The sequence below is a fragment of the Alosa alosa genome, chromosome 14 (assembly GCF_017589495.1).
Source record: "Alosa alosa isolate M-15738 ecotype Scorff River chromosome 14, AALO_Geno_1.1, whole genome shotgun sequence".
Lineage (NCBI taxonomy): Eukaryota > Metazoa > Chordata > Actinopteri > Clupeiformes > Clupeidae > Alosa > Alosa alosa.
The window spans coordinates 32,175,526-32,193,657 of NC_063202.1; the positions used below are offsets into that span (position 1 = coordinate 32,175,526).

The following is an 18,132-nucleotide window of genomic DNA, read 5'->3' on the forward strand; positions in this document are numbered from 1 at the left end:
GTTGAGTTTTGCTTCCCAGCATGCATTGCGTATTTTTAGTATTTTTGGCTATTATTAGCTTTTAATATTTTGAAACAATATAGTTTGAACAATTTATCTTAGGCTAGCCTAGGCCTACTCTGATGATGTTTTGAACAATATGCTACGGGATATGCCCATTAAAACGTCGTATTAGTTTGTTAAGAAAATGACACCGTAGATGTGAAAGCAGCACATCCTAGCCCGGTATAAATGTCCATGTCTACTCATCACTAGTGTAATGCATTCGGAGGATTCACATGCGTGAAAATATGAGGTGAGTGAAGTTGATTGTGTAGTCATAGATCAAGTCACTAATGCGTGTTCATGATCCGTCTACCTCTCTCCTAGCAACGCTGAGACTTACAGGATGTAATACCATACCAAATCGCGCTTCATGGTTTTTTTTTTTACCATCGTCGCGGTGACCATTACAGGACGTCCTCTCAAAGTCTCGTGGACGTCTTTTAGACCTCCCGAACAGAGGTCCGCGGGACGTAAAGGGAACCCTACACAATGTTGAGGAGGTGACGTTCGTCAGGGGACCTTTAGGGGACGTCGCCAGGACTTTATTTTGTTTACTGGGATGATACAATCATCAAATCCTTAGTTCCATGAAAATAAATATTACCCATATATTGTTTCATCATTTGCCCACACAGGTTTACAAAGAGTGATGAATACCTCCAAATCTTTACTTCTGAGAGACTCAGCCTTTCTGGGATGCTCTTTTTGATCCCCATTCATGGTTCCAGTTCACGTAATTAGCTATGAAATGTTCCTCCTTTTGTTGTCTTTATAATTTTCCCTCGTCCCAACTTTTTTGAGACGTTTTGCTGGCATCAAATTCAAAATGTGCTTATATTTTCCATGAAATAGTCAAATTTCTCTCCTTCAACAGTTGATATGTTGTCCGAACAATTCTCAATTAAATATAGGGGCAGTTCCAGCGTTATGGGTGACAATTGGACTCATATTGGTAAACAAAATGCCTTAAAGTGGGGGCAAAATTAGTATCAGTGAAATAATTTGCATAAATTTTAATGTAACCGCTGTCCTCTGAAAACTGAGAAATCCTCAAATTTCATATAATCAATTTCATCCTAAGAATACAAGGCATTTTATCAGAGTTATGGATGTGACATGAAATGGACACACTTTTGTGAGAGATTACAGGTTTTCTACAAACTCTGTGAATTTTGAAGGAAACTGCCGAAACTATGATATATGTAGCATGAAGGAGACTTGAATGAATACAAAAAGTGTGTTTTTGAAACTATGCGTCATTTTCGTAATGCATTATGTAGGAAAAACTGGCGTTATGGATGTGACGGTTTCACATTATGGATGTGACGTGTCTGAACCAGTCCTCGACAAACTACATAAAACACATAATTAAGTAGTGAATTTTGATATGAAACAATTGAAATAGTGATCATGAAAAACTAGCGATGAAATTATTGCTTCCTCAGTGCCCACTAAGATCCACAGGAAGAATCAGGACAACAAGTAGCCTAATTTAAAATATAAAAAAGAAATTATTTTTTTTGGTAACACTCCATAATAAGGTGCCACAATAAATAGCAAACTAGTAATTACCTAACCCTTTGTTAATATTTGTTATTTGTGTAACTAAAATATCTATTTGGCACAAGTTAATAGTTTTTTCATCATTAATTAAATATTAGTTGTTTGCACAAAATCTGCATGTTTTAACAAATCTGTTAACTAATATTGTATTAATATTTGTTAATAGTTAACTAAATGTCTTTTTGGCACTAATTAACAGTTATTTTTACATAATTTAAATGTTAAATGTTTATTTACAAACTATATGCTAATATAAAAGTTAATGACATATAATTATTTATCAAGCTTTTATGATTAGCTTTGTGGAGAGTTTATGGAATTTATGGTTTATGGCTTTATGGTCTTGTGGGGTGTAAAAGGCACCCTACTGCCAGTGGTTGGTTGTGTGAGAGTTTGCGCACCTCTTCTTCCACTTCATCCTTATTGGATACCTTCGTGGTTGGCTGTCCTGTAATTGGTGACCCTATGTCTAGTGTTTGAAAGTAGTTTACTCTTTGCCTTTGGAAGTACTATTTGGTTGCTGCTTTTGGTTGGTGAAATTCAGGGGAGGTGGGTGTAACAGAGTTAGAAATGTAGTTTAGTGTTTGTATGTGATTTTCGCCGTAATTAAGCAGCTTTATTGAGATTGGTGTTTTAGAGCCCCCTTTGGAGAAACGGTATACTGCAGCTCTGCTGTGTTTTGTCCTTGTATTGTTGCCATAGCCGATCATTGGGTAGGTTGACTGTATAAAGCACTCCCCACTTTGTTTTCATTTTGTAACTGTAAAATGTTGAAAACTTCGATATACCACCTGTATTATATTACTTTACATGTATTGTTAGGATTTGGGTGCAATTCTAGCAACTTATAGAACGTTTATTAATGTTTTCATTATGACCACGAGTTCATACACACTGAGTCTTACGTGACTAGCTGTAAACTCCGCTAGCAACTTTCCAGGCATTTAGTGTAGGCTAGTTTAGCTAAGTGTGCATGGAAAGTGCAATTTAGTCTAGCAGGAAATGAATGTACATTTAGTTTAGCATTATGTTTATGCATTACCTCCGTATGGTCTACGTCTGTGAATGTTTAGTGAGTCTCCGAATATAAATTAACTGTCGTTCTGTGCACCTGAACATTCCATGTTGCATGTCTCCCATGCTAGTAGGGCTGACAGTGATGGTATAGGAATGATGCATGTAATATAGCCCATTCAACTACTTCTTTTTATTTTGCTTGTGCAGATGCTGTTTTATGTAAGCCAGTGCCTGAATGCATGTTTTGTTTTAACTTTTCCTAAAGGAATAAATGTGATAAGCCAGTTTTGGTCTCAGTCGCTTCACCGTCTGACTAATAGTTATATATTACTAATATTAATTAAGCTTAACCAACTTTATTGCAAGCGGTTCTGGCGCTGACAAGAGTGGCAGCATGTCAAGGTAGCTCTGTGTTTTTCCCCCCTGAATTTCCCCTTGGGGATCAATAAATTATCTATTTATCTATTGTAAGGGTCCTATGGGGAGTGGTTCATATTGGGATAGGCAGAAGCACAGTTAAATAACAATTAGTTAAATAATAATAAGTCATTAACTTTTCTATTAACATATAGTTTGTAAAGAAACATTTAACATTTAAATGATGTAAGAAATAACTGTTAATTAGTGCCAAAAAGACATTTAGTTAACTATTAACACATATTAATACAATATTAGTTAATATATTTGTTAAAACATTAACATACAGATTTTATGCAAACAACAATATTTAATTAATGATGAAAAAACGATTAACTTGTGGCAAATAGATATTTTAGTAACAATTAACAAATATTAATAAAGGGTTATGTAATTACTAGTTTGCTATTTGTTATGGCACCTTATTATGGAGTGTTACCCCGCTCTCCATAGGACCCTTACAATAGATAGATAGATAGATAGATTGATACTTTATTGATCCCCAAGGGGAAATTCAAGAAAAAAACACGGAGCTACCTTGACATGCTGCCACTGTTGTCGGCGCCGGAACCGCTTGCAATAAAGTTGGTTAAGTTTAATTAATATATTAGTAGTATATAGCTATAAGCGTGGGCCCCTTATAATAAAGTTGGTTAAGCTTAATTAATATATTAGTAGTATATAGCTATCAGTGTGGAGCCCCTTATAATAAAGTTGGTTAAGCTTAATTAATATATTAGTAATATATAACTATCAGTATAGGGGACCCTTATAATAAAGTTGGTTAAGCTTTATTAATATATTAGTAATATATATAACTAGTCAGACGGTGAAGGGACTGAGACCAAAACTGGCTTATCACATTTATTCCTTTAGGAAAAGTTAAAACAAAACAACAAGTAGTTGAATGGGCTATATTACATGCATCATTCCTATACCATCACTGTCAGCCCAAGGGAGACATACGACATGGAATGTTCAGGTGCACAGAACGACAGTTTATTAATATTCTGAGACTCACTAAACACTCACAGACGTAGACCATACGGAGGTAATGCATAAACACAATGCTAAACTAAATGTACGTTCATTTCCTGCTAGACTGAATTGCACTTTCCATGCACACTAAGCTAAACTACACTGAATGCATGGAAAGTTGCTAGCGGAATTTACAGCTAGTCACGTTAGACTCAGTGTGTATGAACTCGTGGTCATAATGAAAACATTACTAAACGTTCTCTAAGTTGCTAGAATTGCACCCAAATCTTAACAATACATGTAAAGGAACATAATACAGGTGGTATATCAAAGTTTTCAACTTAAACAACATTTTACAGTTACAAAATTAAAACAAAGTGGGGAGAGCTTTATACAGTCAACCTATACAATGCAAAGCATACCGCTTCTGATTGGCTATGGCAACAATACAAGGACAAAACGCAGCAGAGATGCAGTATAGCGTTTCTCTAAAGAGGGCTCCAAAACACCAATCTCAATAAAGATGCTTAATTACGGCAAAAATCACATACAAACACTAAACTACATTTCTAACTCTGTTACACCCCCTCCCCCTGAATTTCACCAAATTCAAGCAGCAACCAAACAGTACTTCCAAAGGCAAAGAGTACACTACTTTCAAACACTAGACAGAGAGTCACCAATTACAGGTCAGCCAACCACAGAGGTATCCAATAAGGATGAAGTGGAAGAAGAGGAGCGCAAACTCTCACACAACCAACCACTGGCAGTAGGGTGCCTTATACACCCCACAAGACCATAAAGCCATAAACCATAAATTATCCACAAAGCTAATCAGAAAAGCTAGATAAATAATAATGTTATTAACTTTTATATTAGCATATAGTTTGTAAATAAACATTTACATTTAAATGATGCAAGACATAACTGTTAATTAGTGCCAAAAAGACATTTAGTTAACTATTAACACATATTAATACAATATTAGTTAATAGATTTGCTAAAACATTAACATACAGATTTTATGCAAACAACTAATATTTAATTAATGATTAAAAAACTATTAACTTGTGCCAAATAGATATGTTAGTAACAATTAACAAATATTAACAAAGGGTTAGGTAATTACTAGTTTGCTATTTATTATGGCACCTTATTATGGAGTGTTACCGATGTTTTTTTGTCCAAAGCGACTTAACAAATATAACAATACAAGGTAACGCTTTAGAATAACATTTGCTTCTTAGGTATTAATAGGAAAGTAGCTCAGTAAGTAAGAGGTCACTCTATGATGCAGGAGACCTGGGTTCAATTCCTGGTCACTGTAGCAATTTTGTAGGTGCATTTCTCACAGCTAAACCAAGCTAGATAGATACATTAGACATATACTGTAGAGATAGAAGGTCGGGCTCGTGGAGCTATAGGCTACATGGTCCTCGCTTTAGATTGGAGGGCTGCAAAATTTACTACAAATAGGTAAGAAAGGTCTTATAAGCGTATTAGTTATCCACCTTTTTGTCTTATAATGCTTGTTAACACTTACAACTGTTAACAAATATGCTTGTAACTTAAAAGGCTGCTTATTAACACTTACAAGCTGCATGTTAACAGTTAGTTAATGTTATTAAAGGAAAACAACAGTTAACTAACTGTTAGTAATGATTTGTTAACTGCTTATTATGCACCGTTTAAACCTAATAAGCACATGTTATTCTAAAGCGTTAACCAATACAATAGTTAAAATGAACAGTAAACAGTTATATAAAATTAATAAGGCTACATTAAGGATAGTAATGATAACAATGATGTCATTTGTAACGATAATGTAATGATAACAATAATGATTTTGCTCACCGAAAATTGAGATTCTTGAATGTGAAGTGTGTCTCCACAATACCAGTAGTCTTCACACGAGTACGTAGAATGTCCTGTTCTGTTGGCAGGTAGTCAGAGGAGCTAATCCGCTGTAAGCTGTCCAGATAACTGCAACATGAACAAAATGTATTTAGTGGGGTCATGAACTGCATAGCATAGCAAATCTTTGTACAGTACATTGTGTACGTGTAATTGCATACAGATATTTTGCCAATTTTTTTCAATAAATAGAGGCCATATTCTTTAAAAAAAAAAGTAAAAAATCTAAGTGCATTTCCCCCTTACCTTAAGTCTTCTACACTCTACTGCTACACTCTGGACAACCCTAGACTGTTTTAAGGGCATTTTCACTACCTTTAGTTAGAAGCATTTATCCTGGTCATTGTAAGTGCCATACACACATGCTATATATTGTTGTTTTTCCGGCAGAGTCTAGGCTACCCAAATCTGCCACAATTTCATGTATTAATACTTGCATTGATTTAATTTTGATTTTTAAATAATACAAATACAAAAAGTGTATTATAAAATCTCACCACTGCAAGCTGGCAGCTCGACTTTCATGTGTGTGTAGGGCAGACTGTCCTGAATCTTGCAATATCATTGCCATGGTGGAAGGATTCTCTGGGGCTGAGCAAATGTGAAAAATATGTGGTGTGTGCCTTATAGAAATAAATGCCATTTTTAATTTAGCCCTATGAGCCCTACTCTATGTTTGGCTATTCTCACTACTGTACCTTTAGTTATAAGCATTTATCCTGGTCATTGTAAATGTAATTTACACATGCTGTTTTTTTTTTTCAGCACAGTCTAGGCTAACCAGATCTGCCACCATTTCATATATTAGTACTTACATTGATTTGATTTTGATTTTTAAATAATACAAAGACAAAAAGCGTATTGCACAATTCTTACATTTTGAAATGCATCTCACCACAGCAAGCTGCCAGCTGGACATGACTTTCATGTATATGTAGGCCAGACTGTCCTGAATCTGGCAATATAAGAACCATGGTGGAGGGGGACGTTGGGGCTGAGCAATTTACAGACATATGTGGTGTGCGCCTTACAGAAATAAATGCCATTTTTTTTATTTAGTGATGAAAAATGACTTTTTGCACTCCATATCTGTGACACGAACTGATCTGACCTGACTTATCCCGAGTTTGCGTGTTAGCCTGTGTGTGCACTCATGATGATTCTCTACAACAACTTTTTACTGCATTGTCATGAACAAAGTAAAGGCAAAAAGGTGTTTCTTTGTCGAACAAATTGAGATACAATGTGAGCCTTGAATTGGATGCCATGCAGGAATTTGCTAGGATCTCAAAAACGGATTATGAACATGCTTTGCCATAGAGAAACACATGATAGCGTTGTTTTATAAACATGCATTGCCACAAAAACACACAAAAACATGGGCTAAGTCGAGCTATATGAAGTTATTATTTTGCTGTCACTTTGTCTGTTATATACTGTCTTGTACTTGGTATCACATGATAGCTCTGTGACTCCTCTTTCATCTGACATGCGTGGCATATCTATCCGGTCACTGGTTTGCGTAATTCAAACGAGAGTAATGGGTGTGCAGCGTTGGTTTGTGTACATGATATTATTATTTTGCAGTCACTTCGTCTGTTTTTATAACCCAGAAGGATCGATATACTTGGTACCAATGGATAGCCCTGTGTCTCCTCTTTCGTCTGATATGCTTGCCATATCTATGCGATCACGGGTTCGCGAGTAATTCAAACAAGAGTAATGGGTGTGCAGGGGAACGCAGAGAAGTATAGACTGTAAATATGATGCAATTAGATGTAATTTCATGATTTTTTTTTTTTTATACTTGATTGTACAGACACATGCCTCATTGGAAAGCCCCACTTCTGCTCTGTCACGCAATAAAGTTTCATCTCGCTGTGATGAACAGTTCCAGAGCAACATAACAGAGAAGAAAGGGTGTGTTTTTTGACGCTCTTTGCGTCAATTGGGTTCTAAGGATTAACATTAGTTCTTACATTAATAATAACATTATATAATATAAAAATAATATTTAGATTAAGATTTTCTCTCTGTTTCAGTGTTCGTGTGATGACGGGAAAATTTTCTTTAAAATGTTGTCAATTCTCAAGTTGGCCAATTTCGCCATCTGTTTGATTGATGTGTTCTTGACAGACCACAACAGCTGTTTCTGCATAACGTGTGGATGGAATTATTTTGCAATACGTGTGAGGAAAATACTTTTTTATAAATAGCTGGCTAAAGGCCTATGCATACAGCCGGCAACGGGACGGTGATTTATGGCAGGTGACCGACAAAATGGCATGCAGAAAGTGGAACGACAGGGCGATTTATTTATTAACTGTAGTGTCGCAGGCTGTTTGTGGATGTAAAGCTACATTGTGTAGTTCTTGGGTTAATTCTTGGGGGAAATTCTCCCATCTAGTGGTGAGATGGTATATTGCAACAGACTCCAGCTCCCCTACTCCAAGCGTAATTTACTAGCTACAGAACCTGCACCATAAACGTCATGCCATAAATGAACAACTTTGATAAACTTGGTACCTTTACACTTTGTTTCCAGTGTTAACGTTATTCGACAATACTGTACAAGATATGTAGTTCTTGAATTTCCCCTTGGGGATCAATAAAGTATCTATCTATCTATCTATCTATCTATCTATCTATCTAGTTGAAGATAACACTAACATGGTCTTCTATCTCCATACGAAGAGTCAGAGACCATCAGGTGATTCAACGTTAGGGGTTTCCCGGCAGCCACAAGCACAACACGAAAGGCAGCAACTTACCTAGTAAAGGAAAATCTCAAATGACAGAATTTAGACTATTTCTGCTTTACACTGGGTCAGCATTACTTACATTTCTGAATGTAGCTATTATTATGGAACAGTGTGCCTTCCACGGCACACCTACCCTCCTCCCCCCAACATTCTAAATCAATTTTATGCACCATATTGTTATGTAGCATAGTAATATTATACACCATTTGAAAGCTTGGACATTTGGGAATACATATATGACAACCTTTTTCATGTACAATCTGTATGGTGCTTTACATTGTCAGATTAATCCCACTATGTCTCAATTAAATTTGATAAAAAAATGCTCTCCTCCCCCTCCTCCGCTTTTGGTGCTTCCCTACATATTTTGTGTAGTCGGTCTATATCAGAACCTCTGACATACAATCCAAATAGTCTACAAGAAACCTCAGAGTGTTACCTTTCATTTGAGACCAGGATAATGCTTCTATACCAAGAGGTTGCCATACAGTAAGGCTTTTATTGTCAGTATCTATTTTGGGAGCCCAAAAGTCCTATGGGGAGATTCCAGATTGTTCCCTGCGAAACTACAAGGTTTCAGCTTTCTAAAGAGACCAAGCATTTTAAGGTAGGCCAGACTAGGTGGGAACAGTGGCCTCTGAAGTACGAAACAGTACAATTTCGGGAGGGGTGGGGCTAAAAATGCCCATCCCCTAAAGCATGCAATTAAAAAAAAAATACCTCTTCAATCAAACGACTAATTTTCATTTGGAATATGTGAGATGGTGAGACTCAGATGGTGGGCAAGATGTGTCTGATTGTGGAATTTGTAGATGGGGACAGTGGTCCTATTGCGGAGTCCTGGTTTAAAGATGATTTTATGTAAAACTCCCATGATTTCATTCCGACTTTGGAAATTTAGTCGCCGACTGTGAAATTGCTTGAAAATTCTATGGTGTAAGCCCACCATAAGGCTTGTGAAAGAATAAATCATGAAAAAATATTTTTCAAACTGCTTTATAGAGGGGTCCCAAGATGCATACTTGGAATGCTAGTTTTCTGGTATGCCCATCAGACAATGCATGCATCTTAAATGTGATAGTGCTCTATCCACTCTTTTTATGTAGGTACTTAGATAGTGTAGTTCAGGGTTTCCGTTGTCCGATAATTACCGGACATTGGCCGGAAAAAAAATGAAATGTCCAACAAAATTAAATCTCTCTGGTCAAATTGTCCGATTGAAGTTGGCTTATTATCCCGTCCCCCTAACGCAATCTGAATTTGAGAATAAGCCTTAAAATGTAAGCCTATATTAAAGCAATATGTCCTCTGGCTATGTTTTTAAATGAACAGGCTCTACCGTTTGAAAGTTATTAAACAACACACATAGCCTACAGTATGCTGCATTTCAAATAGGAAGCGCACGCTTAAAACATCCATTATAAACAACGAACAAATGAGTGAGGCGGTTCAAACATGGCCAGGCCCAGGCAGACTAGCCTTAAAAGTTTTTTCAGAGGCCAGGCGCAATGGATGCTGATAAATTGGTGACGTCTGAAGCCTCAGATGTCCGGTCAACTCCACCACCACCAGATAAAAAGCAGAAGTGTCGGGCGTATCTATCTGAATCAGTGACGAAGTGGAGTTGCAGGGGGTGCAGCCGCTCCAAGACACTGTCATTCTCTGTGTACACTGGACATGCAACTGTGGTCTGTACCCAAAGCGAGTAGGCCTATGCTTTCTCTGTCTATGACCTGCAGGGTTAGGACCTCCTCGACGAGGAGATTGCTGGTCCGCGGATAATTTCCGGCACAATTAAACGGTATCATTGAACCACGGACCGAAAAGAATAGAAACTAAACATTTCCCAGAATAGGAAACATTTCTTAATTTATTGTTATCAAATAAAGAGGCAGAGCCTTAGGGGGTAGTGGTGTGAGCGCTCATTCTTGTGTGTGTGCATCTGTGCAAGTTAAACAGTGGAACCACTGGAGATAACGTGGGTAGCAGCAACAAACAACGTAGCCACTGAACCACTGAAACTCCATAGATTTTGACTGATTGTAATGTGATATTGGATGTTGTTTTGTAAGAATTAAAAAAGTGAATGCTTTGCTATAGCCTTCAAAATTGGATTTGCCAAGTGAAACTGGTATAGCATTCAGGATGTGTGCTTATATATTCTTTCAGACTTCACAGATACATGCAGGCTAGGATGTGTTACATCAAATCGTTAGCTAGTAGAACTCACATTTCACATGTGCTAGTGCTGCTACAGCCTGCTGTCAAATGACAGCCTTTGAAGTAGGGGTGAGCAAAATAAACGGTTCACAATCATATCGCGATTGAAGCTCTACCGATTCAAAAGCGATTCATAGAATTCCAAAAATCGATTCAAACGTTTTGTAACGCCGTTTACACTATTGTCCTGAAATGATTTTAGCTTTTGGGACTGTTAGGGGGCAGTCTACATCAGGGGTGGGCAAACTTTTTGGCTCAAGGGCCACATTGGGTTTTGAAAATTTTATGTCTACAGCAATCATATGGGAAAAATAACCGTATACTGCAAATCGTTTTTTGAATCGAGAATAGTTTTTGAATCAAAAATGAGCTTAAAAATCAATATTGAATCGTGACATTTTCTGAATCATGCACCCTTATTTTGTACAAGCAAAATAATTTTGTAATGGATGTGATATTGAACTAGGAGGCAGTAGTTGGTGGAGGATGGGGGTGATGTGATCCCATGACCTAGTATGGCTGAACAAACAAGCAGCAGAATTTTGAATAGTCTACATCTATATCGTAAGCTGTTTATTCTTTTCATATATTTGTTTTGCACTGTTAAACAATCATCGTGACCAATAAACATCATTCACCAACGACCACCAATCACCACCATTTTCTTCATAACTAGGTGGCCTATTAAAATGAGTCAGAGAATATAGGTTTTCTTACTACTGTGCTGAGTCATTAAGCTGAAACTCGTTTGAACGGCTGAAGCATGTCTGAGTTCCAGCATCACTCCATAGGCGTGTCATAGCTCCCAACAACTCAGTTGAAAATGGTTCAGTGTCCTCCATACGACTCACCACATCGAAGACCAGCTTGCAATCACTCTGTAACAAGTCAGTCAAATCAGAAAAAGTTGGGACGTGGTGCAGAATTGACTGCCTGGTCCATTAAAGTTATTCAACTACCACAGGAGACAATAATGCCACTTATAAAGTCTTTTACAGGTAATAACACATTACACGTTTGCACTTACAGTACGGTCCTTGTCAGAGTACTCAATATTGAGTGTTTCCATGGCACGTAGGATAGTTGCCAGACTTTGAATGGTGTTGCTATAAACAACTGGCTTAAACTGTTTTACATCATCACCACTGAATCCATCTTCATGGATGATCCTACAAACACACAGAAAGAGAATTTCAACAAATGTTTATTAACTGATTAATTACAGCTAGCTAGCAAACATAAATGTGAACTTATATTATTACACTTGGGCTGAGACAACAGGAGGGCTATTTCTCAGGAGATTGAATAAATATGAGAAAATGGTTAAAACCTCATATTGATGTTACAGAGTGCAACGAGGCTATGTCTAGGAGATAAAAAAAGACAAAGGAGAGATCTCATTTTGAAATGCTATTCATTGTTAAACAGGTACAAATGCAGGGTGAACCAAAGAAGTGAAAGGAAATGTACTTATTATAATACAAATGTTTCGACCACTCAGGTCTTCGTCAGGTGTCAGATGGTCTGATCATGTTAACTTGGTCTGATCATGTTAACTTATTGATGGAAAAATTAAGTCCACGTTTTGCCGTCTTTTAAGGTAAATACTGATGTGGTGAGAATGTTTTTTTATGTCAGTGATATGTAGTGTTTGGAGTTACCGTGTGGTGGGTTGGGGTGGGAATGCTGGGGCAACTGAGAAAGCCAGGACTGAGTGACTAGTGAGTTAAATGCAGTGGATAAAGTATATGATGACCGCCTGTCAAAAATGACACAGAAAATAACGAGGGACCCTGATCACCCTCTCCATGGCAATTTGACTGGTAGGGTTATGGAACATAGTGGTAGGCTAAGGCCTCCTGTGAAACGAATTAAGCGGTATGCTCTTTTATACCTCAGGCTATCAGAAAGCACAACAAGCACTTTAAACGTACATTTTTTTATTGTACTGTATTTATGGTCTATTTGTATTGTATTTATTTTTATTTTTTACTGTATTTATGATGATAATTAATATGGTCAGACAAGCAGAGGACATTAAACGGCAACAAACGGATCTGAGAGGAGATGCGTTACACATGCTACTAAAACTACAGTGGTATTTTATGTACCAAAGACGTACCAAAACTCTGTTAAGTCAGCTAGAACAGAGTATTACTCTAAGTTGATGATTTGAGGTGGTCTCTCAAATCCTCCTCTTGCCACTCAGATGTTTTATCTTCACACCTGTTTAAGGAAGTCTTTAACCCTTGTGTTATCCTCAAATCTTACCGACACTCTTTATCCTTGGGGTCAATTTGACCACAGCTAAATAAACCCTCAGAAAATGATTATAATTCATATTGTTACCCAGTTGTTTTGTGACAGGTACTTAACAAGAGTGTAATAACCACCATCAAAAGCCCTACAAAACAATCCCACACCCCTTTATGAACCTTGGAACCCTGGCTGGCAATATTGCCCATCCAGTGTCAGCAGCCCAAAGGCTTGCTGTTGCTTCCCCTTTTGACTTTTACAATCCTGCCAAAATGACTTATATGTAATAAGTACTTGTGTATGTAATAATGATAACAATATGTTCCCATACTATTCAAATAATAATATCCATAATGTGTCAAATATTCATGTATCTTATGTTTCATACAGCTGGGGTCAAACTGACCCCAAGGAACATCAATGTACAAAATATTTGTACAAGACATTGAAAACATACTATTGAAAAAAAATCATGCTAACTCCCTTCAATTAGTACCCTTCAATTGAGGAAAAGTCATGAAACATGAAGCAAAAAAAAAAAGTGAACCATATATTTTATGATGTTAAATGTTGCTTGGGGTCAAAGTGACCCCAAGGATAACAGGAGGGTTAACATCATTTGCCCTGTTGTTTTGGCCATTATTAATAGCTCTCTATCTACTGCAGTGGTCCCCTCCAGTTTTAAGCATGTAATTGTCCAACCTTTACTAAAGAAGCCCAGTCTTGATTACAGTGACCTGAAAAACTATCAGCCTATTTCCAAATTACCTTTTGTTTCAAAGATCCTGGAAAAGCTTGTTCTCTCTCAGGTTACCTCTTATTTGAATGCTTTCAATATCCTAGATACATTTCAATCTGGTTTTAGAACACTTCATAGCACTGAATATGCTCTACTTAAGGTGCACAATGATATTCAAAGTCAAAGTCTGCTTTATTGTCAATTTCTTCACATGCCAAGACATACAAAGAGATCGAAATTACGTTTCTCACTATCCCACGGTGGAGACAAGACATAATTTTACCAATTAAGTCCACAGACAAACATAACATTCAAGTAAACAATAAAAAGTAAATAAGAAGGCACATACAATGAATAAATAAGAGCGGCAAAATTTGGTTGAAATTGTGCAATTGTGCATAGACAGTCAATATAGTAGTGCTAGTTCTTGGCTCAGTAGATATAGGGTAGTTAGTTCTTAGCTCTTGTGCCCTCTTAGCACTTCTTGATCTTAGAGCAGCTTTTGACATTATTGACCAGAGCATCCTTTTAAAACGTCTGGAGGTTGAAGTTGGTCTGCAAGGGGTGGTAATTCTTTCTGAACCACTCAGCTCTGTTGCTAAGCTAAAAAATGCACTGGCTGTAAATTGCGGTCAGAAGTGTTTATTCCTCGTTCAATTTCAATAAGCAAGTCAGTAGTGTGGTTAAGGGAAGCTTTTTTCAACTGAAAACAATAGCTAAATTAAAGCCCTGGCTCTCATATACTGACTTAGAAACTATAATCCATGCATTTGTTACATCTACTGTAGGCTGGACTATTGTAACTCTCTGTATTTAGGTCTGAACCAATCTACCCTTGCTAGACTTCGATTAGTCCGTAATGCAGCAGCTAGGCTTCTTACTGGAACTAAGAAACATATGCACATAAGTCCTGTGGTGGCCCAACTTCACTGGTTACCTGTCGAATACAGAAATCATTTTAGTTTAAGTTTTGCTTTTTGTTTTCAAAGCCCTAAATGGGATGGCACTACAATCTGTGTATCTGTGACCTTTTAAGTCCCTACTGTCCTTCTAGGCCACTAAGGTCTTCCTCGCAACATCTTCTTTCAGTCCTCAATGCAATCCTAAAAACGAAAGGTCATAGCGTTTTTTCTGTTGCAGCCCCTCTCGACTCTGGAATAATCACCCTATAGAAATTGGTAATTCTTCACTTCACAGTATCTACATAAGAGTGACATGACACTGTCAAGTAAAGTGTACCCTACAAATTAAGTCCTGTCCCACTATCAGTAGCTTTAAATCAAATTTAAAGATGTATCTATTTTCTTTGGCCTTCAATGTCCATTAATTCTCCCTTAGTTTGTTTATTTATCTTACTTGTATTTCTTTTCAGCATTATATTAACTGCCATCTTTAACTTTACTTTGCTCTTGGCCTAGTTTTAGTAACTGTTTCTTCTTTTATCTACAATCACAATCAGTTTATAATTATCATTACTATTATTTCTTAGGCTACAGTGTGCAAACAGTAGCCTAACAGTTTTATGTCTAAACTACAACTAGCTAAACTGAGCAGAACAGCAACAGCTCATTACCTTTTGGGTTTACTTCCTGGGTTAATAATCTCGAAATTTCAACTTTATATCTCTTAATTATGAGAAATAAAGTCGTAATTTTGAGATTTAAAGTCGTAATTTCGACTTTAAAACTCATAATAATTATGACTTTATATCTCATAATTATCACTTAAAATCTCATAATTTTGATTTAGAATCTGACAGTTTTTTTTTTTTTTTTTTTAAATGGTGAAAATGGGCTTCCATACATATCTATACTCAATTTGACCGTTTTTTTTCCGGAAAAAATAGAGGGTTGGGTTCACTGTAACTCCCACAACCATACAAGCAACCATGGCAGGAAGCTGCAACTGCAGTTACCGTTCTTTGGCTTTGATCTTCGACGCACAAGTCCAGTTACCATACTCTGCCTTTGGTAGCAAATATTGATTATATGTCAGTTACTGCCTTTTGCCTTTGCATGACTCCTTATTTTTAGTACATCCCTGCTGAAAAAAACAGCTAGCTTATACTGGTAGCTGATTTTAGCTGGTTTTAGCTGGTCTTTGCTGGTTTTCTTCCAGCTCTTGCTGGTCTTTGCTGGTGTACAGTAGCTGGTTAGGCCACCAGCTGGATATGCTGGCATGACCATCTGAGGAAGCTGGTCATGCTGGTTTGACCAGCCTGTCGTGTGGGATACAGCTGGTGCAAGATGGTCATGCTGGTGACAAGCTTGACATTGTTGGTGTAAGATGGTCAAGCTGGTTTGCTAGAATGACCAACACAAGCTGGCATGGCCAGTAAAACCAGCAGTGTAGACCAGCAACAGCAGCTAAAATTACCAGCTTGAGATGGTACAACAAGCAAAACCAGCTGAATTACCATCGTGAGCTGGGTAAACCAGCTGAAGGTATGTTTTCGCAAGAGTTTTGCTGGTCTAGCAGGTCAACCATCATACAGGGTGGTCAAACAAGCTGGTTAACAAGCTGGTCAACCAGCAAACCACCTTAAGCTGGCCAGGCTGTTTTGTTCAGCAAGGCAGAGTACAGTATCTGACAGGTCAATAAGGGTCAAAGGTCAACTTTGAGCACAAGGTTTTTTTTAATATACACACATGTCTTCATCAGGATAACAAGTCACCAGATTTTCATTGCTCTACCTATAATACATTTGTGTAGACAAAACAAAAAACTTTAAAGTCATTTTTCTCAGTTTGACACTGGTCAGTTACTGCCTTTTGCCTTTGTAGGGTAGTATAGTAGTTTAATGGATGCTGATAGGCTATAGTTTAATGGGTGAATGAATGGTTGGAAGTAGATGGATGGAGACAAAGTTGAATGAAAAGTGGTTTGTATCAATATTACTAGGGTAATTGTGATGGTTGCTAGGGTGTTACTAAGGTACATAAGGTTGCTATGCCAAATAAAGCAGATGCTATGCTGGTTGCTATGGTAATCATGTTGGTTGCTATGGTGGTTGCTAGGTTGACATGGTTTAATAGATGTTGATAGACAGATAGTTTAATGGATGTTGATAGACAAATTGTTTAATGGATGTGTAGGTAGATAGTTTAATGGATGTTGATAGATAGTTTAATGGATGAATGAATGCTTTGAAGTGGATGAACAAGAGACAGTTGAATGGGTGGTACCTTGTACTCATGTTATATTAAGGTTTTGCACCTCTGTTCTAATGTTACGTCAACGTTTGTTTACAACTAGAGTGGTAGGCAGAATAGGCAAGGTACTGCAGAGTGGTAGGCAAGCCTACAACAGTCGGGTTGCATAGGCTACACATAGTTACAAATAGCTTCAAAATTGAAATTTTAATATCAAATATTGACCGAGATGCCGACCACTTGTAGGTAGGCCCTAACAGTTGGTTTTACAATAAGAAGCAAAAAGGCGACGAATGACCGTTTACGTATCCTCATGGTTGTGGAGGATGATCGTTAACAGCTGTGAAGTGTTTTATTAAGATAGCCTAATGGTGTAGCCTAGGCTACTGTCTACGAAGACGTAGGCTAAAATACAACTATCTACAGTCATCCAAAAATGAATTGCCAGAGATAGGCTATTAAGGGAAAAGGTGCAGCATTTTAAACATGGCAAGAATATTTTTTACCGGAACAGTTTGTTCTAATTTGTTATGAATATGTTGTTGTGAAATTCGTGCTTGTTCTTCTGTCCTTCTCTTTCAAGTTATCATGAGTGTCATTTGATTACATAATCACAAGTAATATGCTAATAAATAAAAACAGGCTTATATGCTTAAAAATAGGCTTATGTGCTGTACATGTCAGTTAGGCTAACTCCCGGATGTCAAAATAAACTGATTTGATCCTATGAATTGTTTCGCGATCACACACAACTGAACTTAACACAGCAACCTCAAACACCACTGTTGAACCTAAGCTACTGCTTCAGTCATGTAAGAAATAAGCAGTTTATGAATTATCCTTACCCGTTTAATCAAGTCCACATGACCAAAATAACAGCATATTTGAAAGCTGTTGAGCTAGCATAACAGCCTAATAGCCGATGCTGCAATGGCTAACTAATAAATCGTTTCATACAATTAATGAACTTTAACAATCTCACATTCTGAGTTTTTCTGGGTTTTTAAACTGTACCGGTTAAACGTCTGCTGAGTCTACTGCCTACCAAAACCTGTCGCTGTTCAGTTGA

At 37.2% G+C, this 18,132-nt stretch overlaps 1 protein-coding gene across 1 annotated transcript in view; it reads right to left on the reverse strand.

The window, feature by feature from the left end:
• Positions 1-18,132, reverse strand: part of gnao1b (guanine nucleotide binding protein (G protein), alpha activating activity polypeptide O, b) — an 80,554-nt gene that overhangs the window by 45,561 nt on the left and 16,861 nt on the right. Inside the window, exons 3-5 of the mRNA XM_048262885.1 lie at positions 11,944-12,085; positions 11,634-11,794; positions 5,875-6,003 (exon numbers count right to left, since the gene is read on the reverse strand). Of these exons, the coding sequence (XP_048118842.1) occupies positions 5,875-6,003; positions 11,634-11,794; positions 11,944-12,085 (432 nt within the window). The remainder of the gene's footprint in view (positions 1-5,874; positions 6,004-11,633; positions 11,795-11,943; positions 12,086-18,132) is intronic.